Source organism: Schistocerca cancellata, chromosome 7 (assembly GCF_023864275.1).
Source record: "Schistocerca cancellata isolate TAMUIC-IGC-003103 chromosome 7, iqSchCanc2.1, whole genome shotgun sequence".
NCBI lineage: Eukaryota > Metazoa > Arthropoda > Insecta > Orthoptera > Acrididae > Schistocerca > Schistocerca cancellata.
In genome coordinates this window covers 128,263,113-128,288,037 of record NC_064632.1, presented here as the reverse complement: position 1 = coordinate 128,288,037, position 24,925 = coordinate 128,263,113, and the positions used below count along the sequence as shown (strand labels likewise).

At 40.6% G+C, this 24,925-nt stretch overlaps 1 protein-coding gene across 1 annotated transcript in view; it reads left to right on the top strand.

The window, feature by feature from the left end:
• Nucleotides 1-24,925, top strand: part of LOC126092360 (gastrula zinc finger protein XlCGF57.1-like) — a 128,985-nt gene that overhangs the window by 35,096 nt on the left and 68,964 nt on the right. The window contains exons 3-6 of the mRNA XM_049907902.1: nucleotides 2,018-2,163; nucleotides 5,588-5,774; nucleotides 16,738-16,838; nucleotides 23,234-23,402. Of these exons, the coding sequence (XP_049763859.1) occupies nucleotides 2,018-2,163; nucleotides 5,588-5,774; nucleotides 16,738-16,838; nucleotides 23,234-23,402 (603 nt within the window). The remainder of the gene's footprint in view (nucleotides 1-2,017; nucleotides 2,164-5,587; nucleotides 5,775-16,737; nucleotides 16,839-23,233; nucleotides 23,403-24,925) is intronic.

Here is a 24,925-nt window from a genome sequence, read left to right as displayed (position 1 = left end):
ACACACACACACCATTGCAAACCAGAGTGCTCCAACCAGTTGTTGGAATGGTGCTACGCATCAACAACTGTGCTGAGACCCAAAAAATGAGATTTCCTGTCTCACCACTTTTGCCGGTCTCTGACAACAGGTCAAGAACCGAGAATCATCTGATATGTCAGACGACGGACAGTGGTTCCAACATTAGTGACAATTGCTACTACTTGCAACCTGTGTTGTCAGTAGTTCCCAGGATGAGCTCTTCCACCTGACAGGCAATTCCTACCAGTATTCACACTAGTGCACATTTGATTTGTTCCCCTCCCACAGTGGAATTTTTTTCAGTGGTGTTCATCACACACCTAACTGTGAAACTACCTATAACTAATAACCCCGTTTCCACTCTTTTGGTGCCTAGACTGTGACAGATGAGAGACCTCTGCTAAATCAGGAGAGACAGGACCCACTTGCTCTGTCTCATTATAAGTAGGAATGTGTGCATAAAATCTGTTTGTTACAAGTATGGGAATTGCGTCTTGGCCCTTTCCCATGAAACAGCTCTATATCTGGGCATGACCCATCAACTGCCATTCAGTAACAGCTTAATGTGAGACCAGGGTTTACTGTGGACCATGTCAGCAACAAGAGAGTGCCTCATGACTTCTCCATTGATGCTGTCTGTGGTGGTAATATAAAGCCTCAGGTTAGTAGCTGCCAATGAAGCTTCAAGCTATCCAAAAACATCAGTCAACCCCCCCCCCCCCCAGTCTCTAAAGACTTTTCATCTGGACCAAGAACATTGAACAAAAATAATAAAATGCTTACTTCACTTAAAAGCACGAAAGTGTTGTCATTCCCTGTTGCATATAGTAGTGCATTTTATTGCCTCTGAAAAGGCAAGTTTGTATTTGGAGTGCTGAGGTAAAAAAAACCAGAGGTGACATTGAAGAACAAACTATTGGCAGATTTTGCTAAATGCTGATTGGAATGCAAACATGGTACCTCGCAACCTATGCACAGTTTGTAACTGTAAACATGTCTTACTGTATTAAAATTTAACATAAGATTATGCCTCTAAATGAGTAGATTAAGGAGGCATTTTGAATTTTTAAGTGCGGGCAATAATTGTATGAAATATTGAAAATCAAATTTTTATGGTCCCTGGAAGCTGTTAGATATGCAACCTGCAGCTAGAACTGTGCACCATGAACTTTGAACTAGTTTAGCCATTTCGTAATACAGATCTGCAATTGCTGTACAAATTGTGATATAGGCACTTGTGACAGTTAGGACTAAAGACATTAGATGACAGATGGAAACATTTATCAGTTTCAGAATGCTAAGCACTTATCACAGACATGCTGGTAGTATTTGTTAAAGTGCTACATCTACTACTTCATATTAGTGTAATGTGTTGTGTGTTACTAGACCAGACTCTCTTTAAAGAAAGTTAATTGCATGTGAGAAGAAGCACATTAATTTTATTTGTAAAAATTTATGCATCCCAGGAGGTGTGAACCTGAAATTTGTCTGTTGTGCAGTTATTTAATTACAATTTCTGTGACTAAGAAACTCTCTTCACTTTGTTTTCTGTGGTATTTCTAAATTACATAACCAAGGGTATAACCCATTACCTTCCATTCAAATTTGTGCTCCCTTTCACAGTGACTGTATGGTCATCAGGCTATTATACTGGAACATACCATACATTAGTTTGGAGTGTTGTTCCCCTACCTCTGAATCCCCTGTTCTACATATTACAATCACCACATTTCTAAGAAATGAGGTTTGTTTACTTGAATATATTATGTATGTTACCTTTTCCTTTTTTATATTATTTTGCTTGCATTTTTGCATCCTAAGTCTTAATCTGGTAATAACTGTTTGTATTGCATTTCCAGGTTAGAACAGCATTTGATATATATCTAAGATTAATTCCATATTTGTTTATTACTATTATATTTATGGACATTAATGACCTTTCTTTTACTGCTCATATTGATTATATAATTTTTTCTGTCAATCATTACTTTTACAGTTACGAGAATGGGGACAAGAAGACAAACAATGCTGAATGTGGAGAAAAATAAGGAAGAACAAAATGGAAAACAAAATAATAAAGAAAATGAATGTGAAGAACCGTTTGCCTGCTGTGGCTGTAACAGAACATTTAGCACTCAGGCAGTATGTCAGTCCTTAGCAACTTTTTTGTGTTGATTTTCTTTTTTTTTCTGCCTACCAAGTTGGTTTTTTCACTTTTTTTATAACTACTTTTAAAATAAGTAATATTTATCATATAGAGTATTTAAAAGAAATGAAAGTATCCCACATTTATCTAGTTAGATGTGAAAACATGCTAAATTAATTGTGCCACCAAAACACAGCTGTTAAATGGTGTCTCTTCTGTTTTGCTGGTTTTTATTTGTCTTGTTCTGTTACAGGATTCCTAAGCAGAATAACTTCAATTCTAAATTGCTGAAACATTTAGACTTTGTTTACTGCATATGTTAGATTAAATTTGACAAGTTGTTCCACACAAATCGTTGGGTACAGATGATATTTCCGATAATGGCATTGTTACTTAAGAGAGATAAAGCCTAACTTATTCATTCCGTGGAAAATATTGCAGAGGATTGTTCCCACTGCTCTGTTGCACATGTCTCAAAATGGCCAAAGATAAATGTCTTGAAGTATTATTAGTATTATTTGAAATGCTTTTGCATTACAGAGACTTATGGACCTAAAAATTTTCTCTTTAGACGTGAATTTTCTCTTTACATGTGAACTTTCACATTGGTGGTTCTTTCACTTTTGAAAAATCTGTGTGTTAGGAATGCTTCATTTGTTCTACCTAGAATGTACTTATGACATATGTTGTATAGATGTAATTGCTTAAATTCTTTGCTTCCTCTCAGTTACAAACTGTCCAAGTCCAATCACTTAGAAAAAATTTGGGCCTGAAAAAAACCATCAATTTATACCATTGTTCAAAATGTTACTGGAACAATTGTGTTTGATACTGTGGTTGTTTGCTGATGATGCTGTGCTGTACGATAAGGCGTCAAAGTTGAGTGACTGTAGGAGGATACAAGCTGACTTAGACAAAATTTGTAGTTGGTGTGATGAATGGCTGCTAGCTTTAAATGTAGAAAACTGTAAGTTAGTGTGGACGAGTATGAAAAACAAATGCTTAATGTTCAGATACTGCTTTAGTAGTGCCCTGCTTGACCCAATCACGTCTTTTTATATATCTGAGCATAACATTGCAAACTGGTATGAAATGGAATGAGCATGTGAGGATTGTGGTAGGAAAGGCAAATGTGCGACTACTGTTTTTTGAGAGCATTCTAGAAAATTGTGGTTCATCTGAAAAGGAGACACTAGTGCAACCTATTCTTGAGTACTACTTGAGCACTATGGATCTATACCAGCTCAGATTAAAGGAAGACATTGAAGCAATTCAGAGGCAGGCTACTAGATTTATTACTGTTAGGTTCGAACAACACAGAAATATTACAGAGATGCTTTGGGAAATCAAATGGGAATCACTAGAGGGAAGGTGACATTCTTTTTGAGGAACAGTATTGAGAAAATGTAGAGAACCAACATTTGAAGCTGACTGCTGAATGATTCTGTTGCCTCTTACATACATTGTGTGTAAGGACCATGAAGACAACACAAAAAATTTTTAGGGCTAATGTAGAGGCATATAGGCAGTTGTTTCTCCCTCATTCTATTTGCAAGTGGGACAGAAAAGGAAATAACTAGTAGTGGTGCGGGGTGCCCTCCAACAAGTGCCGTAAAGTGGTAAGCGGACTATTGGTGTAGATGTAGGACACACTGAAAGAGACCAAACTTCACTTTTTTTCATGATTATTTTAGTTCTGTGATAGATTACAAGCTTAACAATAACAATGTCAGGAATGGTAACTATCCTTCTTTCTTTCCAAAAAGGGAGGGGGACCAGTTTCACATGGAACTGATTTTTGTCTGAACAAGTCTGAAGAATTCTGGCTTGCAAAGAGCTATGTTGCATTCAGGTCAATAACTGCTTGCTTTTTTTCTTCTGTTTGCTTTGGCATTGGAGTATTTCGTTTGCTACAAACAAATCTTACAAACTGATGTTGGATGCTGCTTTGTCATGTGATTCATATGTAAAAATGGTAGATGAAGGCAGACAAAAAAGGGAACTAAGAACATACTTAACTTCATCATTATGAAAGAATCTGAACTCACTTTCCTTCACTTGTGCAAATTTGGCCCAATTCTGGAAGATTTGAAACTGCTATTTTGCATGTTTAGTCAGAGTACCTTGTCCATTTCCAGCAGCAGTTAGTTTTTTCTTTTGTGTACAGTTATTGTGATAGTGATCAAAAGCTGCATAATCATTGCTGTAAATATCAAAGTTAGTTCAACAGATATATTTTTTCATTCATATAACAAAACATTTCCAGCCATGCTCACACTTCTGGTTGTAAATCTTCATTGTCGAACCATATAACAGAACTTTTCCAGCCATGCTCACACTTCTGGTTGTAAATCTTCATTGTCGAGCATGCCATGAAAGCTAAAATAATTTTAATCATATTTTAATTCTGTCAGAAAAAACCACTCCTAAGATCAAGCAACATTTGCCGGGCATTTCCTTAGAAGCTGCAACAGTTGTAATTTACATTTTGTTATCAATGAGCAGTAATTTTCTGATCGTGGTGGTGGTGGTGGTGGTGGTGGTGAGAACCATGACACAGTATGATGCAGATAGTCCACAGTATTTTTTGATCTAGTCTTTGATAGTTTCATTATTTTGTCACTTCACTGATTTCTGATCTCTCTGTTGATCCATCAATCTGCACTAAAAATTGACACCATTATCATTGACACATAGGGAAAGTATTTTACACACATGTAGTGGCACAGTGGTTAAGGTGCTAAAGTTACACTTAGTGAGGACCACCTACCCAGGTGCTAATGGCCAACTGGTTTCCTTGAAAAGGCTCATCCTTTCGCCATCCAAGCTTGTGTTATACCTCTAATGATCTCATCATACCAAACCGTAGTCTTCCCTCTATTTCAGATGTCCTTCAGCTGTGTGAAGACATGGCAATCTCAAGGCAAAAAGCTGAACACTGGTTGCCATAATATCTCCTCATATCTCTAACACATTTGAACCAGAATGTGTTATGTCTGCAGTGCTGTCGTCTTAAAAGACTCCACTTTGTAGCCGTGAAATTTATTGGTGCTTACTGTTTTACCCATAGTCATATGTTTGACAAGATGAAAGTTCATTTGCCTCAATGATCAATTTACCAGTGATTAACAGGTGTAACCAGTAGTCTGTCAGCAACAATGGTGCAAATAACTATGAAATAATTTAATAAAATATCAAAACACTCATGATTTTGGAGAAATTGGTCAGCTACTGTTAAAAAATAATGTGACTATCTGCATTGTATTGTAAAATAAGTAAGAAAACTTAAGATGATGTTTTTTAAAAATTTTTCTTCTTATAAAACATTTAGTTTGGTAGTTTCCTTCCAGTGACACTATGTATAGTAATCATCAAATTGTTTATATCATGTTAGACGTCATTAACATACACATTTTTCAGGGTTGCAAAAGGCACATGCGTTACTGCCCAGCTGCTGATGGGTCATTATTTGTAGTGGACAAAAGGAACATTGATGACTCTAATACACATGAGAACAATGTAAGAGGCAGCCAGAGTTCAGAGGAAAGGGAAGTTGATAACCCACCAGAATCACAAGATGGTGGCAGCCTTCAACAACAGATGAATGGTACACACTTTTTGATTATTTCATTGTAGTCATCACTACAACTGACAAAATGAGGCTAATGATCAACATAAACAAGCATATTAATGTTTCTAGATATAATTTTTATTTTGTTCTTGTAAGACTGTCCCCATTACTCTTTCAGTACTTACATTACTCCAAGTGTCAGTGGTCACTAGAATCCTAATCAAAGTGTAGATTATTGAATATTATTCATTATGACCTTTCCTAAGACCAGTGCCTTGTTTTATGGAAGCAATTTCTTTGACTGCTTAGTGTTGAAAGACAGACCTTTGAAAAAGAAGATTTTACACAATTTAATTTATTTTTAGCAGCTTACATGTTTGCTATCTAGGCAAAAAGAAGTTTCATACTGAATGATCCAAGTTTATAATGATGCCATCACAAACCTCAATCCCCTCCCCATCCTTTTTGATACGTTATTAAGATTTGAGTGCAGTACTGCCCATTCTGAATTTATGATCCCTGCTTAACACATACAGTACATTTGTTATTATGGCCAATACTAGACATGCATAGTCTGGTTAGCCATTATTGTGTAAGAGTACTTTAATAATGGCTACAAAATATTATAGCAAATAAAGGAAAATTAATCAGATAAAAGTACTGGATGTTTACATTACACACTACCCCTCTTTTACAGTTTTTGGAAAGAATTCTGAGATTAAAAATAAGTGTGCCATATTTTGGGAACCACTCTCTCATTAAATCTTTAAAATATGACAAGAATCTATAAACTAACTGGTATCACCACCCCTGTGGCATGATTCCCCCATTCATATCAAATAACAATATATGCTTCTGCATCGTTAAGCTTACAATCAGGGAAATGGTTGTAATGTCATGACAAATAAAAATAAATCAAAATATGCATACTATGTGACATATTTATTTATTGTCTGTTCATCAAAGCCTTAACTTTTACCCATACTAATCAGCAAATCCTGTTATGCACAACAATTCAGTAATCATAGACAATCAGACAGCAGGTTTCCATTTAGATATGTAAAACAATGAAAATGTTAATGGGTGAAAGACAGTATTTTCGGCTTCAGCTTAATATAAACGTTATAAGAAAAATGTTATTAACCAACATAATCTACTGAGTAAAAACATTATATTTTTTAAAATTATGCTTTAAATTTTTTCCATATTTCAACTTAGCAGTGTAGGCTGACAGTCCGCTGTAAAGTTTGTGTGGACAGTAGGTCAAATCCTTGTGCAACCATCCAGACCTAGGTTTTCACTGATTTACCTAAATTGCTCCAGGCAAACACTGGGATTGTTTGTTTGAAAAGGGCATGGTCAATTTCCTTCCCCACCCTTTAGAAGTCTGAGCTTGTACTCTGACTGTAGTGACTGTGCTGTCGATGGAAAGAACTCTACACTTCCTTCCTCTCTTATCCCGCTCCATTTTCCACCCATGTCCTACACTTCCCACTCCTTACCCTTCTCTATGTCTATCTCCTCCTCCGCATCAGTGTCCATACCTCTGTCCATCTCCTTCCCTATATCTCTCTTCATCTCCTCCTCCCCGTTTCACTAGCCATCACCCACATCCTTCTTTCAGCCCCCTTGTCCCTGCCCATCTCATCCTCCCAACCTTCTCTGCCCATTTCCTCCTCTCTGTCCATTTTGCTCTCCCTGTGCCCTCTACCCAACCGCCATGAGAGTGAGACGTCTCTTTCCCCCCCACAGAGCTTGTTTCCAAGCTATAAGTGGTGTGTGTGTGTGGGGGGGGGGGGGGGGGGGCATGCGTGACAGAGAGAGAGAGAGAGAGAGAGAGAGAGAGAGAGAGAGAGAGAGATCAGTAATTGTCTCTGGGATTGAAACTACAGTTGAGGTGAGAAGTTGAGAAGTGATCTTTGATTGGGGGGGGGGCGCAGCGGCGGCGGCTTGTTGTTATTTCTGTGGTGTATGGGTGTATACTGGGGATGTTATCAGCACCCTTACAAGTACTAAAAGAAACGAATATTACCTCATTGACATTGATCCACACAATCACTCAATATCACATGCCGTAAGAAAGGAAGTATGCCAAGGCCGCATAGTGGGCTTTCCTAGGTGCAGCATATTATCTGTCACTTCTAGCTACTTGCTTCCCATTGACTCATGACTCTGTACCCCTGTGGGGCGATAGCAGGCAGGGGGATGGCACACTGAAATAACTGGGGATCATGACCCACCTCTTTGGCTGCTATATCTGCCCTTTCATTCCCCACAATACCCAAGTACCCCGGTACCCGGTAGAACGACACCTTGTTCCCCAACCATTGTAGTTGAAGGAGGGTGTCCAGGATATTCTGGACTACTTTATCTGCTGGGTACAAGCATTGTAGGTAGTGAAGGGCACTCAGAGAATCGAAACAAATCAAGAATTTATCACTTGAAGCACATCTTATTTGATCCAGTGCCCGCAAGATTGCGTATAATTTCATGTCAAAGACAGTAAAGTCTCAAGGCAGTCGACCTTGAGGACGTGATCAGGGAAAACAACATAGCAATGAACGGAGTCCACCTGTTTTGACTGATCCATAAAGACAGCTGTAGAGTTGTGGTACTCAGTTAAAATGTCATAAAATAATGTATTAAAAACATATGCAAGAGTACAATCTCTCCTGACTGCACCGTATCTAAATTACTCTGGGCTCTGCAGTAACCAAGGTGGCAAGCAGTTAAAACCTGGCTTTGGGGTTGTACGTGCTCCACACCAAGTAACTCCAGCATAGGCATACACTGCACACAGATCCCAAATGACCTTGTTGCTCATGAATAACTGGAGAAAAGGCATCCCAAAGGTGGATGTGCAACAGTATGTTATGCTGTGAAGTCAGTGGTATGAGGAAATTACGTGCCTGACACACCATGAGGAGCTGCCACTGGATGGTGTGTAGCATTTCCAAACTTCGCCACAGAGACTGGGTATAGGCCTGGTTGTGTAAGTGTCTGTGGCCAGCCTAATCCCCTTATAGTAGACAACATCAATGATCTTCAGGTGAGAAGGCCTCGCTGATCTTTATGCCGTGCTTCCATAGTCTAGCTGTGAATGCATAAAAGCCCTATAAAACTGGAACAGACGCACCCTGTCTGCTCCCCAAGACTTGTAGCTAAGGCACTTTATGGTATTCAGTGCCTTATGGGTTAGGGCTTTCAGGTCAGGTGTGGTAACCATCACAAGTTGGAACAAAAAATGAGGCCCAGAGACCTCACCAAGTCTTTAAAATTTAGAATGGTATCCATAATTTGCAAGTAAGATAAATTAAAAATTCGATGTGAGTGATTAAGTGAATGCACACACACACTTATGTGCAGAAAACTGAAAACCTATCTTTGCAACCCACTTCTCCAAACTCAGCACTGTAAGTTGTAAATGGCGAGTCACAGTTCAACATTGGAGAAGGGAACAGAAATCGGCAAAATTATCCACAAATAAGGAGCTTTGTACAAGACTCCTCACCGTAGGTGTCATACTGTTTATGTCTGTGGCAAAGAGGGTAACACTTAAAACTCTGCCCTGCTCAAAATGATCTGACAGTGTGTCACCTACTCGGGACCTAAAAAACCACTTAAGTCAGGAAGGACTGTATAAAATTGGGGGAGCTGGCTATTGATGGAGTTGCATGAGAATGTTGTCTCTCCAAGTAGGGTAGTACTCCTTACTGATGTCAAAGAATGTACCGAGACAGTATTGTTTATGTAGGAAAGCCTACTGAATATCTGCCTCTAGTTGCGACAAGTTGTCGACAGTCAACCAAAAGCTCCGGAATCAACAATGAGAGGAGCTAAGGAGTTGCTTGGTCTCTAACAAATAGACCAGTCAACAGTTAACAATTCACTCCAGGGTCTTCTTTACAGATCTTGTTAAGGTGACACTCTAGTAACTACTGGAACATAATTTGTCCTTTCATAGTCAGAGGAGAGATATCAGATTGCCCCTCTCCACGAGTTGGGAAAGTTGCCTGTCTGCCATATAAAATAAAAAATTCGAGAAAGATTTCCTCTGATGCTGCTGACAAATGTAAAAGCATGCAGCGCTGGATTTGGTCAGGACTGGATGCGATATCACGAGTCTGAGACATCGCCGATTCCAGCTCCCACATGAAGAAATGACAATTGTAAGACTCAGAATTGTGTGATCTGAAGTCTAAATTGACCTCTCTCCAGTCAAATGGTGCCGGCGACATGCTGGATCCTAGCTGGCGTCGTCAATAGTCACTGCAAAATTCTCTGCCAATATCTGAGTGATGTCTCTTAGGCATTGTTTGGAGACACCCCTGTTTCAGCACTGCTGCTATTGTTAAATGACTATATTTACTGGAATTGTTTGAGAATGCTTCCCATGTTTTTGTAGAACAAGTGGAACAGTTGATGGAGTCCAAGAACATTTCCCATGACCTTTTATTGCTTCGAGCCTTGGGCCCCATGGCCCAAAAGACTGAGAGATTGTCTGATGTTGGGCAGTACTTAAACTGTTGAAGATCCACATGCCTGTCCTGGTTTGCTGAGTGGCACTCACTGGTCCACCAAGGAGCAGGTGACCTCCTAAGATGACCTGAGTACTTTGGGGTTGATAAGTCAGTGGCATGATGGATCATTTGTGTGGTGTTGTCCACCCATTCCTGCATGTTGTTGCAGTATTCAAACACAGCCAGCCAGCTGGCTGGTCAGCATCCAGTTAGCCCTGCTGACCATCCATTTTGTTGGCTTCTGTTCAGGTAATTTTCCATCCAGATTGTGAATGCGGAGTGGGAAGTTGTCAATGAGTTCCCACTGAACAGAGTCTGTGAGAGCTGGAGAGCAGAAAGAGAGGTTGATGTCTAAGAATGACCCGTAAGCAGCACAAAAATGAGTGGGGTACCCGTGTTGAGAATGCACAGCTCATGAGACTCCAAAATCTGACTGTGAGGGAAAGTAGAGGTTGAGCCACAAAGACATGATGGACATTGAAGTGTCCCAGTAGGAGAAATGGTCCAGAGAGTTTTCTCATAAGATCTGTGATAGCAACAGAGTTTATTGCATCATGCAGAGGTAAATACAGTGTGCAAAAAGTGATCCTCTAACATACATGAATTTAAGCTGCAACTGCTTGTAATTCAGCAGCCAGGAGGGAGAGCAGAGGAATGGTGTGCATTATTGACAAACAGAGTGACCCCTCCTTTGGCCCTTTCCCCAGTCAGGACAGTGACCCCTCCTTTGGCTCTTTCCTCAGTTAGATCACAGCTGTGATAGAGGTATAGACCCGTAGTAGTACAGGGACATCAGCTGCCTTCAAGTGAGTTTCTTGCAAACATAAGCACAGGAGGTGTTCCTGTGCTTGGAGTTTCAGTTCCTTCTCTTGTGTCCTGAACCTATTAATGTTCCATAAAAAAATGGGAGCCATCTATCATGGATGTAGCACTTTCATGCTGACTTTCTGCCTAGAAGGGGAGCCCAGAACGTGGGTTGTTTGGGGGAAGAGACCAAACAGCAAGGTCGTCGGTCTCTTCGGATTAGGGAAGGACGGAGAAGGAAGTCGGCCGTGCCCTTTCAAAGGAACCATCCCAGCATTTGCCTGGAGCAATTTAGGGAAATCACGGAAAACCTAAATCAGGATGGCCGGACGCGGGATTGAACCGTCGTCTTCCCGAATGCGAGTCCAGTATGCTAGCCACTGCGCCACCTTGCTCGGGAAGCATGCTTTTGAAATCTCTGTTTAGTTCAGGAATTCAGTTATGGACAGCCCAGTCTGTTTATGGAGTTTTAGACTACTTACCCCCCCAGGGGGCTCACCGCTCTTTCGTGAGTACGTGCTTGGCGACCATGGGGCCCCAGCCCTCACAGCACCACTTCTTTTTCAGTGCTGCTTGTCTCCTCCTTTTCCCCTCTCTTGGGGAGATGTCTCATGCCTCCATGGGCTCTTGAGGCTCATTTACATTGGTTTACTTGTAGGCCTCTTCTCTCTTGTACTGCTCTTTCCCCATACTGTTCTTTCTTTGTATCTCTCTTTCCCTACACTGCTCTTTTCCTGTATGGCTCTTTCTCTGCACTGCTCTTTTGCTGTATCTCTCTTTCCCCGCACTGCCCTTATTTCCCCCGCACTGCCCTTATTTCCCCCGCACTGCCCTTATTTCCCCCGCACTGCCCTTATTTCCCACCGCATTTTCTTTCTTTCCTCCTTATCTTTTCTTCTCCTCCCTGTGTGTGCCTGACAGCCACCCACGCATTTGCCACATAGCAGGAGACAGGGTAACAGGGAATTCCCAGCCCCGGGTTGGCATGAAGGGCCTGCACATACCCCCTGGTACAGGCCAGACCCAGGGACGGGTGATTGCCTGAGCTGTTACCTTCCTTCTTTCCTATTGGTCCCACCATCTGTTGTTTGGGAGGTGTGACCTAAGGTGAGGACAATCACATAAGGCAGGGAGCTCCCCTTTGGAGGGCCCCTGCTGGAAGGAGCATGCCATCGGAGATGCTGGAAATCATGGGGGACTTCTTCCCAATAACTGACTTTCCGAGTCTTTCCCATAAACGAAACTGGAATGAGGCTCCTGCCTCAACGTCTCTTCCTGTTGCCCTTGATGTATAGTAGTCTCACATTTTGACAAAAACCAGACTTTTGCTCCTGTTAACCCCTTTGTTATACGGAAAGGCATGGATGTCATCACCGGCCCTGTGAAGTCATGCTCTCATTTCCGCAATGGTACTCTGCTTCTGGAAATTTATAGTCTCTCCAGGCCCAGAAACTACTCAAGGCCCAAATCCTCCTCGAATATCTTATGAAAGTGGAGGCTCACAGCACACTTAACTCGTCCCGTGGTGTTATCTACACCTAGCTGTTGGATGGTGTGACGGAGGACAAAATAACTAATTATCTATCGGATCAGGGTGTTACTGCTGTTCATAGAGTTATGAAAAAGGAAGCTGCCGATTTGGTGCCCACTCGCACATTGTGCCTGACTTTCGATCGGTTAATGCTTCCTACCAAGATGAAGGCAGGCTATGAAGTCCACCTCCTTCCCCCCACTGCATTAATTGTCATGGATACCATGCTGCTTCTTCTTGTTCTTCTCCTGTCTATTAAGACAAACAGGCTGTTCAGTACATAAGGGTGAAGGAGAAGGTACCTTTTCCTGTTGCCCGGAAACTGTTGGCAAACCATAAACAGACTGTCCCTTCGTCTGGAAGCTACAGCACCGTATTAGCCTCTCCCCGTTCCACGAAAAACATGGCTACGCAAACTTGTAACATACAGTTCAGTTCGATGGTGGCAAAGTTGCCTCGCCTTCAAGTTGACACTCCGTCTCCTGCTTCCCGGGCTGTAGATTCTGCTACCCGTTCTTCGCCCTCACCAGGGAAGACGTTTGCAGTGCAGCCAGCGAACCATCAATTCAAAAAGGAATATTCCCGGGAAGATATCTTGCATACCTCGAGTTCACAGCCGTCTGGCTCTTCTGCCAATCACCAAAAGCCAAAACAATCATCCAAAGGCAAACAGTCTTCCCCCTCTCTGACTCGTCGGACCTCTTCGACTCATTGGTCCCTTTCAACTGACCAACACCGGTGAAGCTCCATTGATCTCGCTGAGTTGATGGACGAAGATCCTCCACCTGTGGATTCCAGTGGCTGTCCTCCCTCGATGGCTCGCCCTAAGCGGCCGTCAAGGTGAGTGTTTCTTCTTCATTTTCTGGTGTTCCTAAATTTTATGGTCCTTTTACAATGGAATATCTGTGGCCTTCGATCTAACAGGGCGAACCTCCAGCTGCTCCTGCAATCGCAATGTCCGCTTGTAGTCTGTCTCCAAGAAACCAAGCTACGTCCTCAAGATCATTTTGCTCTTTCCCATTTTACTTCGCTATGGATGGACCTTCCCCTTAGGGCAGGTATTCCTGCTCATGGTTGCATCATGCTGCTTCTATGAGATGATGTTTGTCGTCGTCCTATCGCCTTGCATGCCCACCTGCAAGCAGTTGCTGCCTGTGTTTTCCTTAATTTACTTTTTCCCTCTGCACCATTTATATCCTTTAGTCTTCTGCTGTCACCAGGGCGGACCTGATGCAGCTTGTTGCTCAGCTTCCTCCACCCTTTCTGCTCCTCGGTGACACTAATGCCCATCATCCTCTTTGAGGCTCGCCTGTCGCCTGCCCGAGAGGTTCTCTTTTGGCGGATCTTCTTAATCATCTTAATCTCGTGTGCCTTAACACTGGTGAAGCCACGTTTCTCTCCAATGTCACGTACAGTTATTCCCACTTTGGCCTCTCGATCTGCTCTGCCCAGCTCGCTCGACGTCTCGAGTGGTGTGCTCTTTCCGATTCTTACTCGAGTGACCACTTCCCTTGTGTGACTCGCCTGTATAATCATACCCCGCCACAGTGGCCCGCGCATTGGAAATTCTCTCTTGCTGACTGGAGGCTATATTCCTCCGTGGCATTCTTTGACGACCGGCTGTTTCCCAGCTGCGATGATCAGGTCGAGCACCTCGTGGATGTTATTCTCTCGGCTGCCGAATCCTCTATCCCTCGTACCACTACTTCTCCCCGTCAGGTCCCGGTCCCTTGGTGGACTGTCGCCATGCGCTTCGTGTCTTTCACCGTCTTCCTACGTTAACGAACTACATCCGCTACAAGCAACTATGTGCGCAGTGCCGTCGCAGTATTAAGGAAAGCAAGAAAGCGTGCTGGGTTTCTTTCACCAGCTCGTTCAACAGATTTACTCTGTCCTCTCTTGTTTGGGGTGGCCTGCGCCAGCTTCCTGGGACTACCGCCTATTCCCCGATTTCTGGTCCGACTGTGGCGGGAAACGTCATAATCGACCCTGTCGATGTTTCCAATGCTTCGGGTTGATACTTTGCGGAAGTTTCAAGCTCCACCCACTACCCTCCTGCCTTCCTTCCTTGGAAACGGGCGGAGGAGGCTCATGCCATCTCTTTTCTCTCTTTGAATTGAGAATGCTACAATACTCTTTTTTACTATGAGGGAGCTCAGGCATGCTCTCTCCTCATCCAGGTCTTCTGCTCCTGGGCCCAATGCAATCCACATCCTCATGCTGCAGAATCTACCTCCTGTGGGAAAATGCTTTCTCCTCGATACCTACAACTGTATTTGGACTGACGGTGTATTTCCCACGCTTTGGCATGAAGCTACTATTGTTCCCCTACCTAAGCCTGGTAAAGGCAAATCTCTCCTTCCAGCTATCATCCAATTTTTCTTACCAGCAGCATTTGTAAGGTGATGGAACACATGGTCAATGGTCAATTAGTGTCTTGGTTGGATTCGCACCATCTTCTCACTAATGTTGATCATCTCGTCACCCTGTCGATGTTCATCATGAATAATTTTCTGCAGAAGCGACAAACAATGGCCTTTTCTTTGATTTGGAGATAGCCTATGATTACGTGTTGGCGGACAGGCATTCTACGCACTATGCACACATGGGGCATCCGCGGTCATCCTCCCACTTTCATCCAGGAATTTTTAACGGGCTGAGTTTTCCAGGTATGTGTGGGTTCCTCCTTATCCCACACCTTTTCACAGTAGAATGGGGTGCCTCAGGGCTCCATACTGAGTGTCGTCCTCTTCACCATAGCCATCAACCCCATTATGGACTGCCTTCCAGCTGGCATTTCCGGCTCTCATTTCGTTGACGACTTTGCTATTTATTGCAGCTCCCAGCAGACGTGTTTCCTGCAATGCTTTCTTCAGCGTTGTCTGGACCGTCTCTGTTCGTGGAGTGTCACAAATGGTTTCCGCTTTTCTGCTATCAAATCTCTGTGTGTCAACTTCTGGCGGTACAAGGTGTTTCTTCCATCGTCCTTGTGACTGGGACGAAACGCTCTCCTGTTCGTGGATGCAACGAAGTTCTTAGGGCTTGATAGGAAACTCAGTTGGTCACCCCATGTGGCCTACCTGGCTGCACGCTGCACCCGGTCCCTCAATGTCCTTCATGTATTGAGTGGTACCTCTGCCGCCCGCTTTACTGGACTTTTTAGCAGATGACGTGCATGCTGTGGCTCAAGTTTTAAGTTTTTTAAAAAGCACTAATATGGCAAAAGAGATTTGATTTCAACCTGGTGACTCCAGTTTCTTGTCGACGTGTTTTAGATACTCTTCTGTAATGTCTTGATGTTTTAGATTTGTTTTTTCTTCCTTTTTGCATTGGACCTCGCAACGGTTTTTTCCCCTCTCAGTCCGAGCATTCTCTGGTTCTTTACTGGGTGCTTATGACCTTAGATGTTTTGCACCCTAAACCGCCCCCCCCTCCTCCACACACACACACACACACACACACAAATTGGATTGCTTGTATTGTTTTCTCTCTGTAGTTGGTTATTGTGCCACTTGTCACCTTAACTGATGAAATGTGTTTGTCTATCTACAGTAAGTTTCTAGTCTTCTTAATAGACTAAAGGAGGACATTGTCTAAAATCTTTAAATATTGAGTGTCATATTTTATTCCTATCCATGAATCCACAATGGGTATTGGTTGGTATGTTATGTATTGAGACATCAAGAAAATGTCAATTTTGCAATGGAGGTAAGTATAGGGTGTAAAAATAGTAGAGGAAAACCAAGGCTTGTCTACAATAAGCAGGATCCAGTTGATATAGTTTTGCACTAGAGCTTGATGCAAGCGTCTAGAAATATGTTAGATTTAGGGTTGCCTTTGTGTTCATTATGAACTTTACGTGAGCCAATATTTATTTAAGCTTTCTGTAAAATATTTTGTAGTGTTGATGCAGCCCACTGTTTTATAGGTGTTTTTGAACTATATGTAATGTCACTCACTGTGCATTGAGAATTCAAGTGATTACCTGGGGCCATGAGTCTCGACCTCACATTTTTTTAAAATTTATATTTATTTATTTACTTACTTTTTAAAGGAAAGAAAATGGAGGGACATAATATCTTAGTTCATTTCTAGCATGCTAAAAATATAGTATGTCTTCTAATATACAAAACTCTGTTCGCAGGCATGATGCTGGATAAAGTAAATGGTCTTATAGACGAGACCTCAGCTTTGGGTCCAGGGAAATGTCATTGCTGTGGTGAAGACCTTGACACTGCACACTCGGTATGTAAACTCTTTACTCAACTATTGAAATGTATATCATTGAAATTTTGTGTCGAACAACTAATATTAAGGGTTGGCGTACACTGTAAGATCAATCTTTGCTTCTCACAGCAGTGATACCATGTGTAACACTACCCATTCCTTCCTAAATAGGAATGCAGTAATAAATGGGACTATGTTAAGCAGTCATATAGACTGTGAATTGTTGCATGTGAGTATTTGTTGCATAGTGGAGATGGTAGTGAGTACTGTGCATACAAATTATATTCGGAATGAATAACCACTGGTAAATTTGCGGGGTGTACGGTTAACAACAAGAAAATTCAGAGTACAAATACTCGGGAAAACAGCTTATAACTTATGTGTAGAGACAGAAAAATTTTGCATTAACAATAACGAAAATAATAACTTGAAATTGGCAGTTTTAATGACATATCACAAAATAGTGTGTTTTTAACAAACGGTTGTGAAATTTGGCATTTTCCCATCCCCACACAAAAATTGTTGTAAATATGAAGGTAGGACAGCAGTTTATTAGTGTTGGACAATAATAGCAATCAAACTTTGAAACTGAATCTTGACTTTAGGGTTGACATTCATATATAACCTTAAAATGGCCATTCATTCCCTGCACAAACAATTGATATTCTAGGTGTCAATGTAGATTTCTGATACAAGAGCAATGGGAAAATAGTGACAGACATGCCTCCTAAAGTAATGAATCCTGCTACTGTGATAAAGGTTGTCTGATTCTGATGATAATGAGGAACTGATGGACTTTTCTGTCACTTTAGATGTGGATAGACCTTTCTACTGCTTAACATTATACCAAAACAAGTATGCAAATTTTTTCAAGCTTATAAATGAATAGCAATACATGCTAATTTCAGATGCTTGGTTGTTTAAGAGTACAATTACTTTCCTATTCACATCTCCGCTACGTAGCCCTGAATCTGTAGCATTTATTGATGGACATAGGATCCATAGTGTCTTTTTGGTAATTGTCAGATGATTCTTGTCACTGCTAGGCTTTACTTTGCTGTAGCACTGTGTAGCCATTGTTGAATACTTGTTTCATTTTCACCAGTACATAATGTTTTAGCATAGTATGATTGTTGAACATATCAATACGTAAAACGATTCAAGTTAAGATTGCCCAATACATTTTAACATTTGTTATACTTCTTTGTGATGCCTCTGCATTAGTACGTGCTTGATAATTACACTCTAACATTTGTGGTCCTTATACAACATTAAAAAGTTTATCATAGATGTAGATTACTTGGTTAAAAGCACAAAATCTCTGTGTCTGTCAGATTGTAAACTTTCTTTATAATATGTATTAAGTAAAGGAAATATTATTTAGTAGTGACTGAATTGTGTGGATGTTGTCATTGAAAGTAGGTTGAAGGATTTCTTTGTTGAAAGCCATTTACGTAAAACTGCATTTACCATGTCAAAAATCATCTTGCTGACAGATCTTTGGCTGTGCAGAGTGTTGTTTCAAATCTTTGTACAAAGGTCATAGCACTCTCCAGGGTGTACACTTTCTGGAGATTTCTTACTGTTTACTTTGATCTCATACGTTGAAGTAGGATTCGCAAATGGAAAAATGCCAAAGCGTGCAGGTACTGCCAAAGACAAAACCACAGGAGTTTGAAGCTGATGGTTTATACGTTCCTGATAAATCTACAGTGTTCTATAAATACTGCAATGGAAGGATATTATGGAACAGAAAATTTGCTGTATTAAAACACATGCAGAATGAAAAGCACTAGGGAAACAGATTGAAGAAGTCCAGTGTGCACAGGGGGCACCGAGCTTCAATTTTTTTTTTCCAAAGAACAATGTTTTACCCTTCAAAGTAGTTCGCTTCGGCAGCTATACACCGGTGGAGGTGTTGTTCGTAGCCTTGGTAGCAGTGCTGAAAGGCTTCAACTGGTAGGGCCTTTGACATGTTGGTCACATTCTTTTGAATGTTCTCCAGAGTCCCAAAATGACATCCTCCTGAAACATTTCTCAATTTTGGAAAAGAAAAAAAGTCAGAAGGACTCAGATCAGGTGCATATTGTTGATGTAGAACAACAGGATTGCCTTTTGAGGTCAAAAAGTCTGTGATAGAAGTGGCTGTGTGACATGGGGCATCATCATGATGCAGCATCGTCTTGTCTGCAATGTCCGGACTCTCTCTGATCACCCTTTTCATGAGCCTTTCCAGGACATCTTTATAAAACACTTGGTTGACTGTTTGTCCTGGAGGAACAGATTCTTTGTACTTGGGACCCCTACTGTCAAACAACCAAATCAACATTGTTTTGTTCTTTGATTTGCTCATCTGGGCTTTTTTCGGTCGAGGAGATGTCTCTCTCCTCACTTTGCGTCTTTGTCTCACGATCATACTCAAAAATCCAGGATTAATCATTGGAAATCCTCTAAAGAAGGTCAGTGCACACATTTTTTCACCTTTCCTTCTGCTCAGTTGTGAGGTTTTTTGGCACCATTCTGGCACGAACCTTTCACATATGCAAAACTTCAGTCAAAATTTGATGTGGTGAAAATGTTTTAAGTTGAACAGGTCACCCATCATCCTTATTGTTAAATGTTGGCCTGATCTCACAAGAGCATGCACAGCTTTGATATTTTCATTGGCTTTTGAAGTTGAAGGTTGCCCTGAACAAGGTTCGTCTTAAAAAATGATTTGTGCCATTGAAAAACGTGTGCTCTTGATAAGAAATGTTTCCCACAGGCCTGTTTCAACTTTTCAGATGTCAGACTTGTGGATTTCCCCAAGTTTAACACAAAACTTGGTGGCATAACATTTGTCTAAATTCTGCTGTACCATTTTCGTAACCACACACACACACACACACACACACACACACACACACACACACAAAAAGTGGTGCTTGCACAGAGCTGAAACTCGGACTGAGCATCTGGAAGGAATGGACACACCAGTCTACAAAACTAGAACAACACAGTATTACCAGATCACTCGTAGTGTTTTCAATCTTGTTACATTTATTCACACACTCTTATGATGGACAGTGATCCTGATCTAGCTCATGAACTGATGTGAACACTGAATGAATCAAGCCTGGATCAAAACAACAACCAAGTTAGCTTTTAAGAAATCAAGTTGTCAGTCCTGGAACTTGATGAAGAAGTTGAGTAGACAGAGCCCACCAATTCAGGAAGACTGCTCATTGGTACCAGACCAAACATCGAACAGTGGTTCTTCACTCTCAAAAGCCCCACAAGAGAAAAAGCATAAAAAATGAGCTTAGTAACATTCAGCAAATAACAACTGCTGATACACATTTCTCTCAGGACTTCACACTGGCCGAATTAGAAATGGCTCTCCAGGTTGTAGAGCCAAGGCAAGGCACATGGGATACACCATGAGTTTCTAACCCACTATGGGAAGAAGACTAGGGTATGGCTGATCAATTTTTTTTACATTTATCTTAAAATCAAGGTGTATATTGAAAGCTTTCAAAATTGGTAAATTACTGCTGTCCAGAAACAAAAACAGCCTTCAGATAAAGTAGAAAGCTGTTGTATAGTAGCACTTCTCAGCTGTTGCTAACAGATTTTCAGAGAGAGCTCTATTAAATAGGATAGGCACAAAAATTCTGAAAAACACCCTTGTGTGACAATCAGGTTAAGAACCAAATAGAGCTTCACAGAGTGTAGTCTAAGCTTATATGCCCATCGAAGTTGGATTTTGGAAACAACTGAAAGACACCTGTTGTCTCTGTTGACTTGACTGCTGCTTACAATACAGGGTGGAAAGAAGGGCTCTTGGTACAAGTTGATCAGTCATCTCCTGCCAAACCACGTTGAGACAGATCAATATTCACAGATAAGCAATTACAAGTAGTCCAGGGTAATTTCATAAGCACAGAAAGGAAAATGTCTGTGTTAATGATCTAGCACACAGTTCAGAACAGAGTTCAAAAGTGCAGCAAACACTCTAACAGATGATCTCAACAAAATGCAGAAATATCTAACCATGTGGAGACTCACACCCAGTCTCTTCAAAAACAAAAAATACAAAAAAAAAAAAAAAAGGAAAAGAAAAGCCGCTGGCTATAAACTGGAGGTCCGTACGAATGACACAATACTTCCCTAAATGAGTCACCAAAATTATCTTGAAATAACTCTTGATAGGACACACTCTTTCAGGAAGCATCTTAAAAAAAATATTGGAAGATTAACACACGAAACAAACTTATCCAAAAACTCCAAAAGTACTGACTGGTGAGCATCGGCAAATACGTTTAGAACTTCTGCACTTAGTTTAGTGTTTTCTACAGCTGAATGTTGTGCTCTAGAGTATTGAACAACCCCTCATGTAAATGAGATTGACACTCAGCTCAATACAAAAATGAGAATCATATCTGGGTGCATCAGAACTGCTTCGCTTGACTGACTCCCAGAACTCAGCCACATAGGCCTCCTTTATTAAAATGACAATAAGACCTATTGAAAGAATGTTCCAAAATAATGAATAATCTTCAACTTCCATCTATGAAGATGTTCCAGAGCTGACAGCAAGCAGTTTTGTTTCCAGAAATCTAGCCCTGCAACTGGTCCAACAGCTTGCTAATAGCAACTTCACCATTGACAGCAGTGAAGTGAAACCTGGGCTACGAATGCTCCATCTCTAGTGCAATGTTTTATTGACCTTCTACAGAGACTCAAGGACTTTAGCCCCCACTGCATGAGTAAAAGAACATAAATCACATCCGAGCAGGACGTGGGGTGTTTGCATACAACTTGTGCCATTGCGTGAGCAATCTACCTCAAGCTATGACTGTGGAACACTGAACCAGACCATCGTGCACATTGTTGAGGAGCATAATTTAGATAGTATCTGGGTGATCCAGGCAACTTTTTTATGGCTACACCGTCAAGTTATGACTGGACAAGGAGACTGGACATTATCGTATAACAACTGTTGTTAGTTTAATATATCATCTGTTTTTACATCTTGTAGTTTTTGTATTTTTCCTTCTGTTTTGTATTTTTGGTTGTGTTTTGTGTGTAGTGTTATGCACTAAATAAGTAATCAGACTGCCTCTTAGAAATAGTCCAATATATTTCTGTTTCTTCCAAAATAGCTAGAACCTTGGCATTCTGTACTTTATGGAATACTTTTACTGATGATTCAATACCATCTGCAGAATGTGCCTTTTCTCATAGGGAGGAACTGAAGGCAAGATTGCTATTTTCTGTTGACCTTGTGTGTTTCTTAAATTTCACCTTAAATGTGTGTCCCATTCGGCAAATATAACATTTATTGCATACACTGCAGTCAGTTTTATACTTGCCAAATTTAACAAATGGTTGTATAGTATTTGTGTTGTTTCAGATAATGTATTTCAGATTATTTCCTGTATAAAAGCAAATTCCAACACTGGTTTTCTTAAATATATGTGGTATTTTATCATATTTTATTCCATGGTAAGGCATTGAAGTGTAACTCAGCTATAATCTTGCTTTTACTTCATAACGTCAGGTATTTTTGCAATGCTTGACTAAGTCAAATAGTTGGCACATCATTTGTTTTGTTTTATCTGATCACATGTGCTAAGATGCTTCAGATAAGTGCTTAGTGTGTGAATTGTATTTTTTTTAAATTGATGTGTTAATTTGTCTTGGTATTTTAGACCCACTTGAAAATGGCTGCAGGCCAAAATCAATTGTGGAGTAAATCAATTGCTCTACTTCAGTCACATAGTGAAAATTACTTCAGTCACATAGTGAAAATGTCTTTCTGCAAATACTGTGCAACTGCGGTGCCAACCAAATTGTAAAACTTGTTTAAAAAATGGCAATCGCCTATCAGCATCAGAATGTGCAGTGTATGACAATTCATATTTACATATCAAAATATTGGGAAAAAAGTATCATAATGCAGGTATGTTTATAGCATGAAACTGTCTAGTTACACATTGTCAGCACTCATGGCTGGAACACCTTGTTAATCCCAGAAAACACTCCATGTTAGTGGATCAGATTCTGACTATCTGCCCAAAGACTACATTGCCAATACATTTATTATGGTGTGCATCCCAACAGGACATGTGACTTCATCATTTACCTGTCGTTGAGGTCAAGAAAATAACCACCTTCACTTTAATTTCAGTGCCAGCTGGTGTAACACATTCATTTTGTAAAAATCAAAGCTCCAGGTTATAATTCCATACAGCAGTGTCCAGGAGTTATATGAGAATTGGAAAATAGTTCTGAAAATGTGAAGGATATGTCCTGTGTGGTTATTTTTGAATACATTCATTAATTGAACTGCTTTATGTGTTTGAATCTATATAGTGCTTAATGTTAAATATATTTTATTTTTATTAAATTTAGTGCAATATATTTTGCAGGGGGGTGACTTTGAATGTGTCGACTGTTCTAAAAGCTTCAAGTTGAAGTCTAGTCTGGAGAGGCACAGAAGAGTGATTCATATGGAAGGAGAAACATACGCGTGTGTAGAGTGTAATGCAAGATGTCCAGACAAAGGAACTCTTGCACGGCACATGTATACTCATACTGGTAAGCAATGTCTCATTTCTGTTAACTGTCTGTGCTTGTGCAGTTTTCTCACATTGCTGTGCAGTGAAAAAACTTTTGTGTGATCAGTTGAGGAACGCTTTTTGGATATTTTCAAAATATATCCACTGTTCTTGTACATAGATTTTGTGTGCAAAAATGCAAGACTCCTTTTTGTGACTCATTCCTTGAAGATTGAGAATAGAAAATGTCTACTTATGAAATAGAAAATGTATCTTGGCACAAACATAAATTCATGTCAACTCTTGACAGATCAGGACAAGAGGGTAGCCAAGAATGAAAAAATAAAGAAACAAGCATTTAACAAACTGTTGTGTTAAGATTAGAGATTGAAAGCAAACTTAACTACGACTAGGTTGGGGAAGGAAAATGGTCCTATATTTTTGAGGGAAACATTGTGGAATTTGCCTTAACTAATTTAGGGAATCAGCAGAAACCTAAATGCTTGTACAAGGAATTTTAGTGAAGCCTCTTGAGCTCTTATTTAACTTTGGTAATTAAGAAGTGTTTTTTCATTACAAGCTTCCCTAAACACAAATTCTTCATTAGCTATTTCTTTGGAATCTTATTACAAAATAAATAAATTTTACAAAATTACAGAAATACATAAAAGTCCATACTAAATTTCTTTTCCATCAGATTATGGTGAGATCTATATCCTACCTGTCACTCTCTTGCAGTAGTAATATTCGATACCATTTTTAGTTTAATTAAAAAAAATACTATGGAATTAAAATGTAATGTGTGATATTTTATCAGGCCTGGGACAACCGGAAGATCCGGGAAAAACCTGGGAATTTTTTCATTCAGGAGAAATCTGGGAAAAACCTGGGAATTTTTCATTGTTATAGTTTTCAGTTAAATTTTTGTAATTTTTTCTGGTAAGAACCAATACTCTAACAAAGGATATTACTGTATCCTGCTGCTGCAGAATAATACTGCAGCAGTAAAACAAGAACATGAGCAAAAATTGAAAATAAAACTTCAGTTGCAAAGGAAATGGGCCACACACAACAACAAAACACATCACTCATACAAGCATCTGCCAACAGCAAAATGTGTCAAAGGCTTTAGGAAGACTATGCAATGCTTCATAACAACAAATTGCCCCGATGAGCATGACGTCACAACTGTTTAAATTAGATTCCTTCGAGCAGTTGTGAGTGGGCTCATGCGCATGTGCGGTTCAGTCACATATGAATAGTACCTTCTCCGGCTTCTGGCTGCAGAAGTGTGGCTGTTAGGTGTATAAGCAGTAGCAGTAAGCAGCTAGATGCTACGTGGAAAAATTTTGCTGCCACCCACAAGCTGCCAGGTTCACACCTCCACAGCAGGCCTGGATCTGTGGGGGTGGGAGCAAACCTTGGCGTCTGCCTCAGGCGGCAATTTCAGGGAGGGCACCAGATTCATATTCTTGAGGAAAAAAAACCTTGTTTCACAAAGCGCCTAGCATCCAGCACACGTTGGTCTATCAATTAGTCATATGATTTTGAAACGTATCCCTG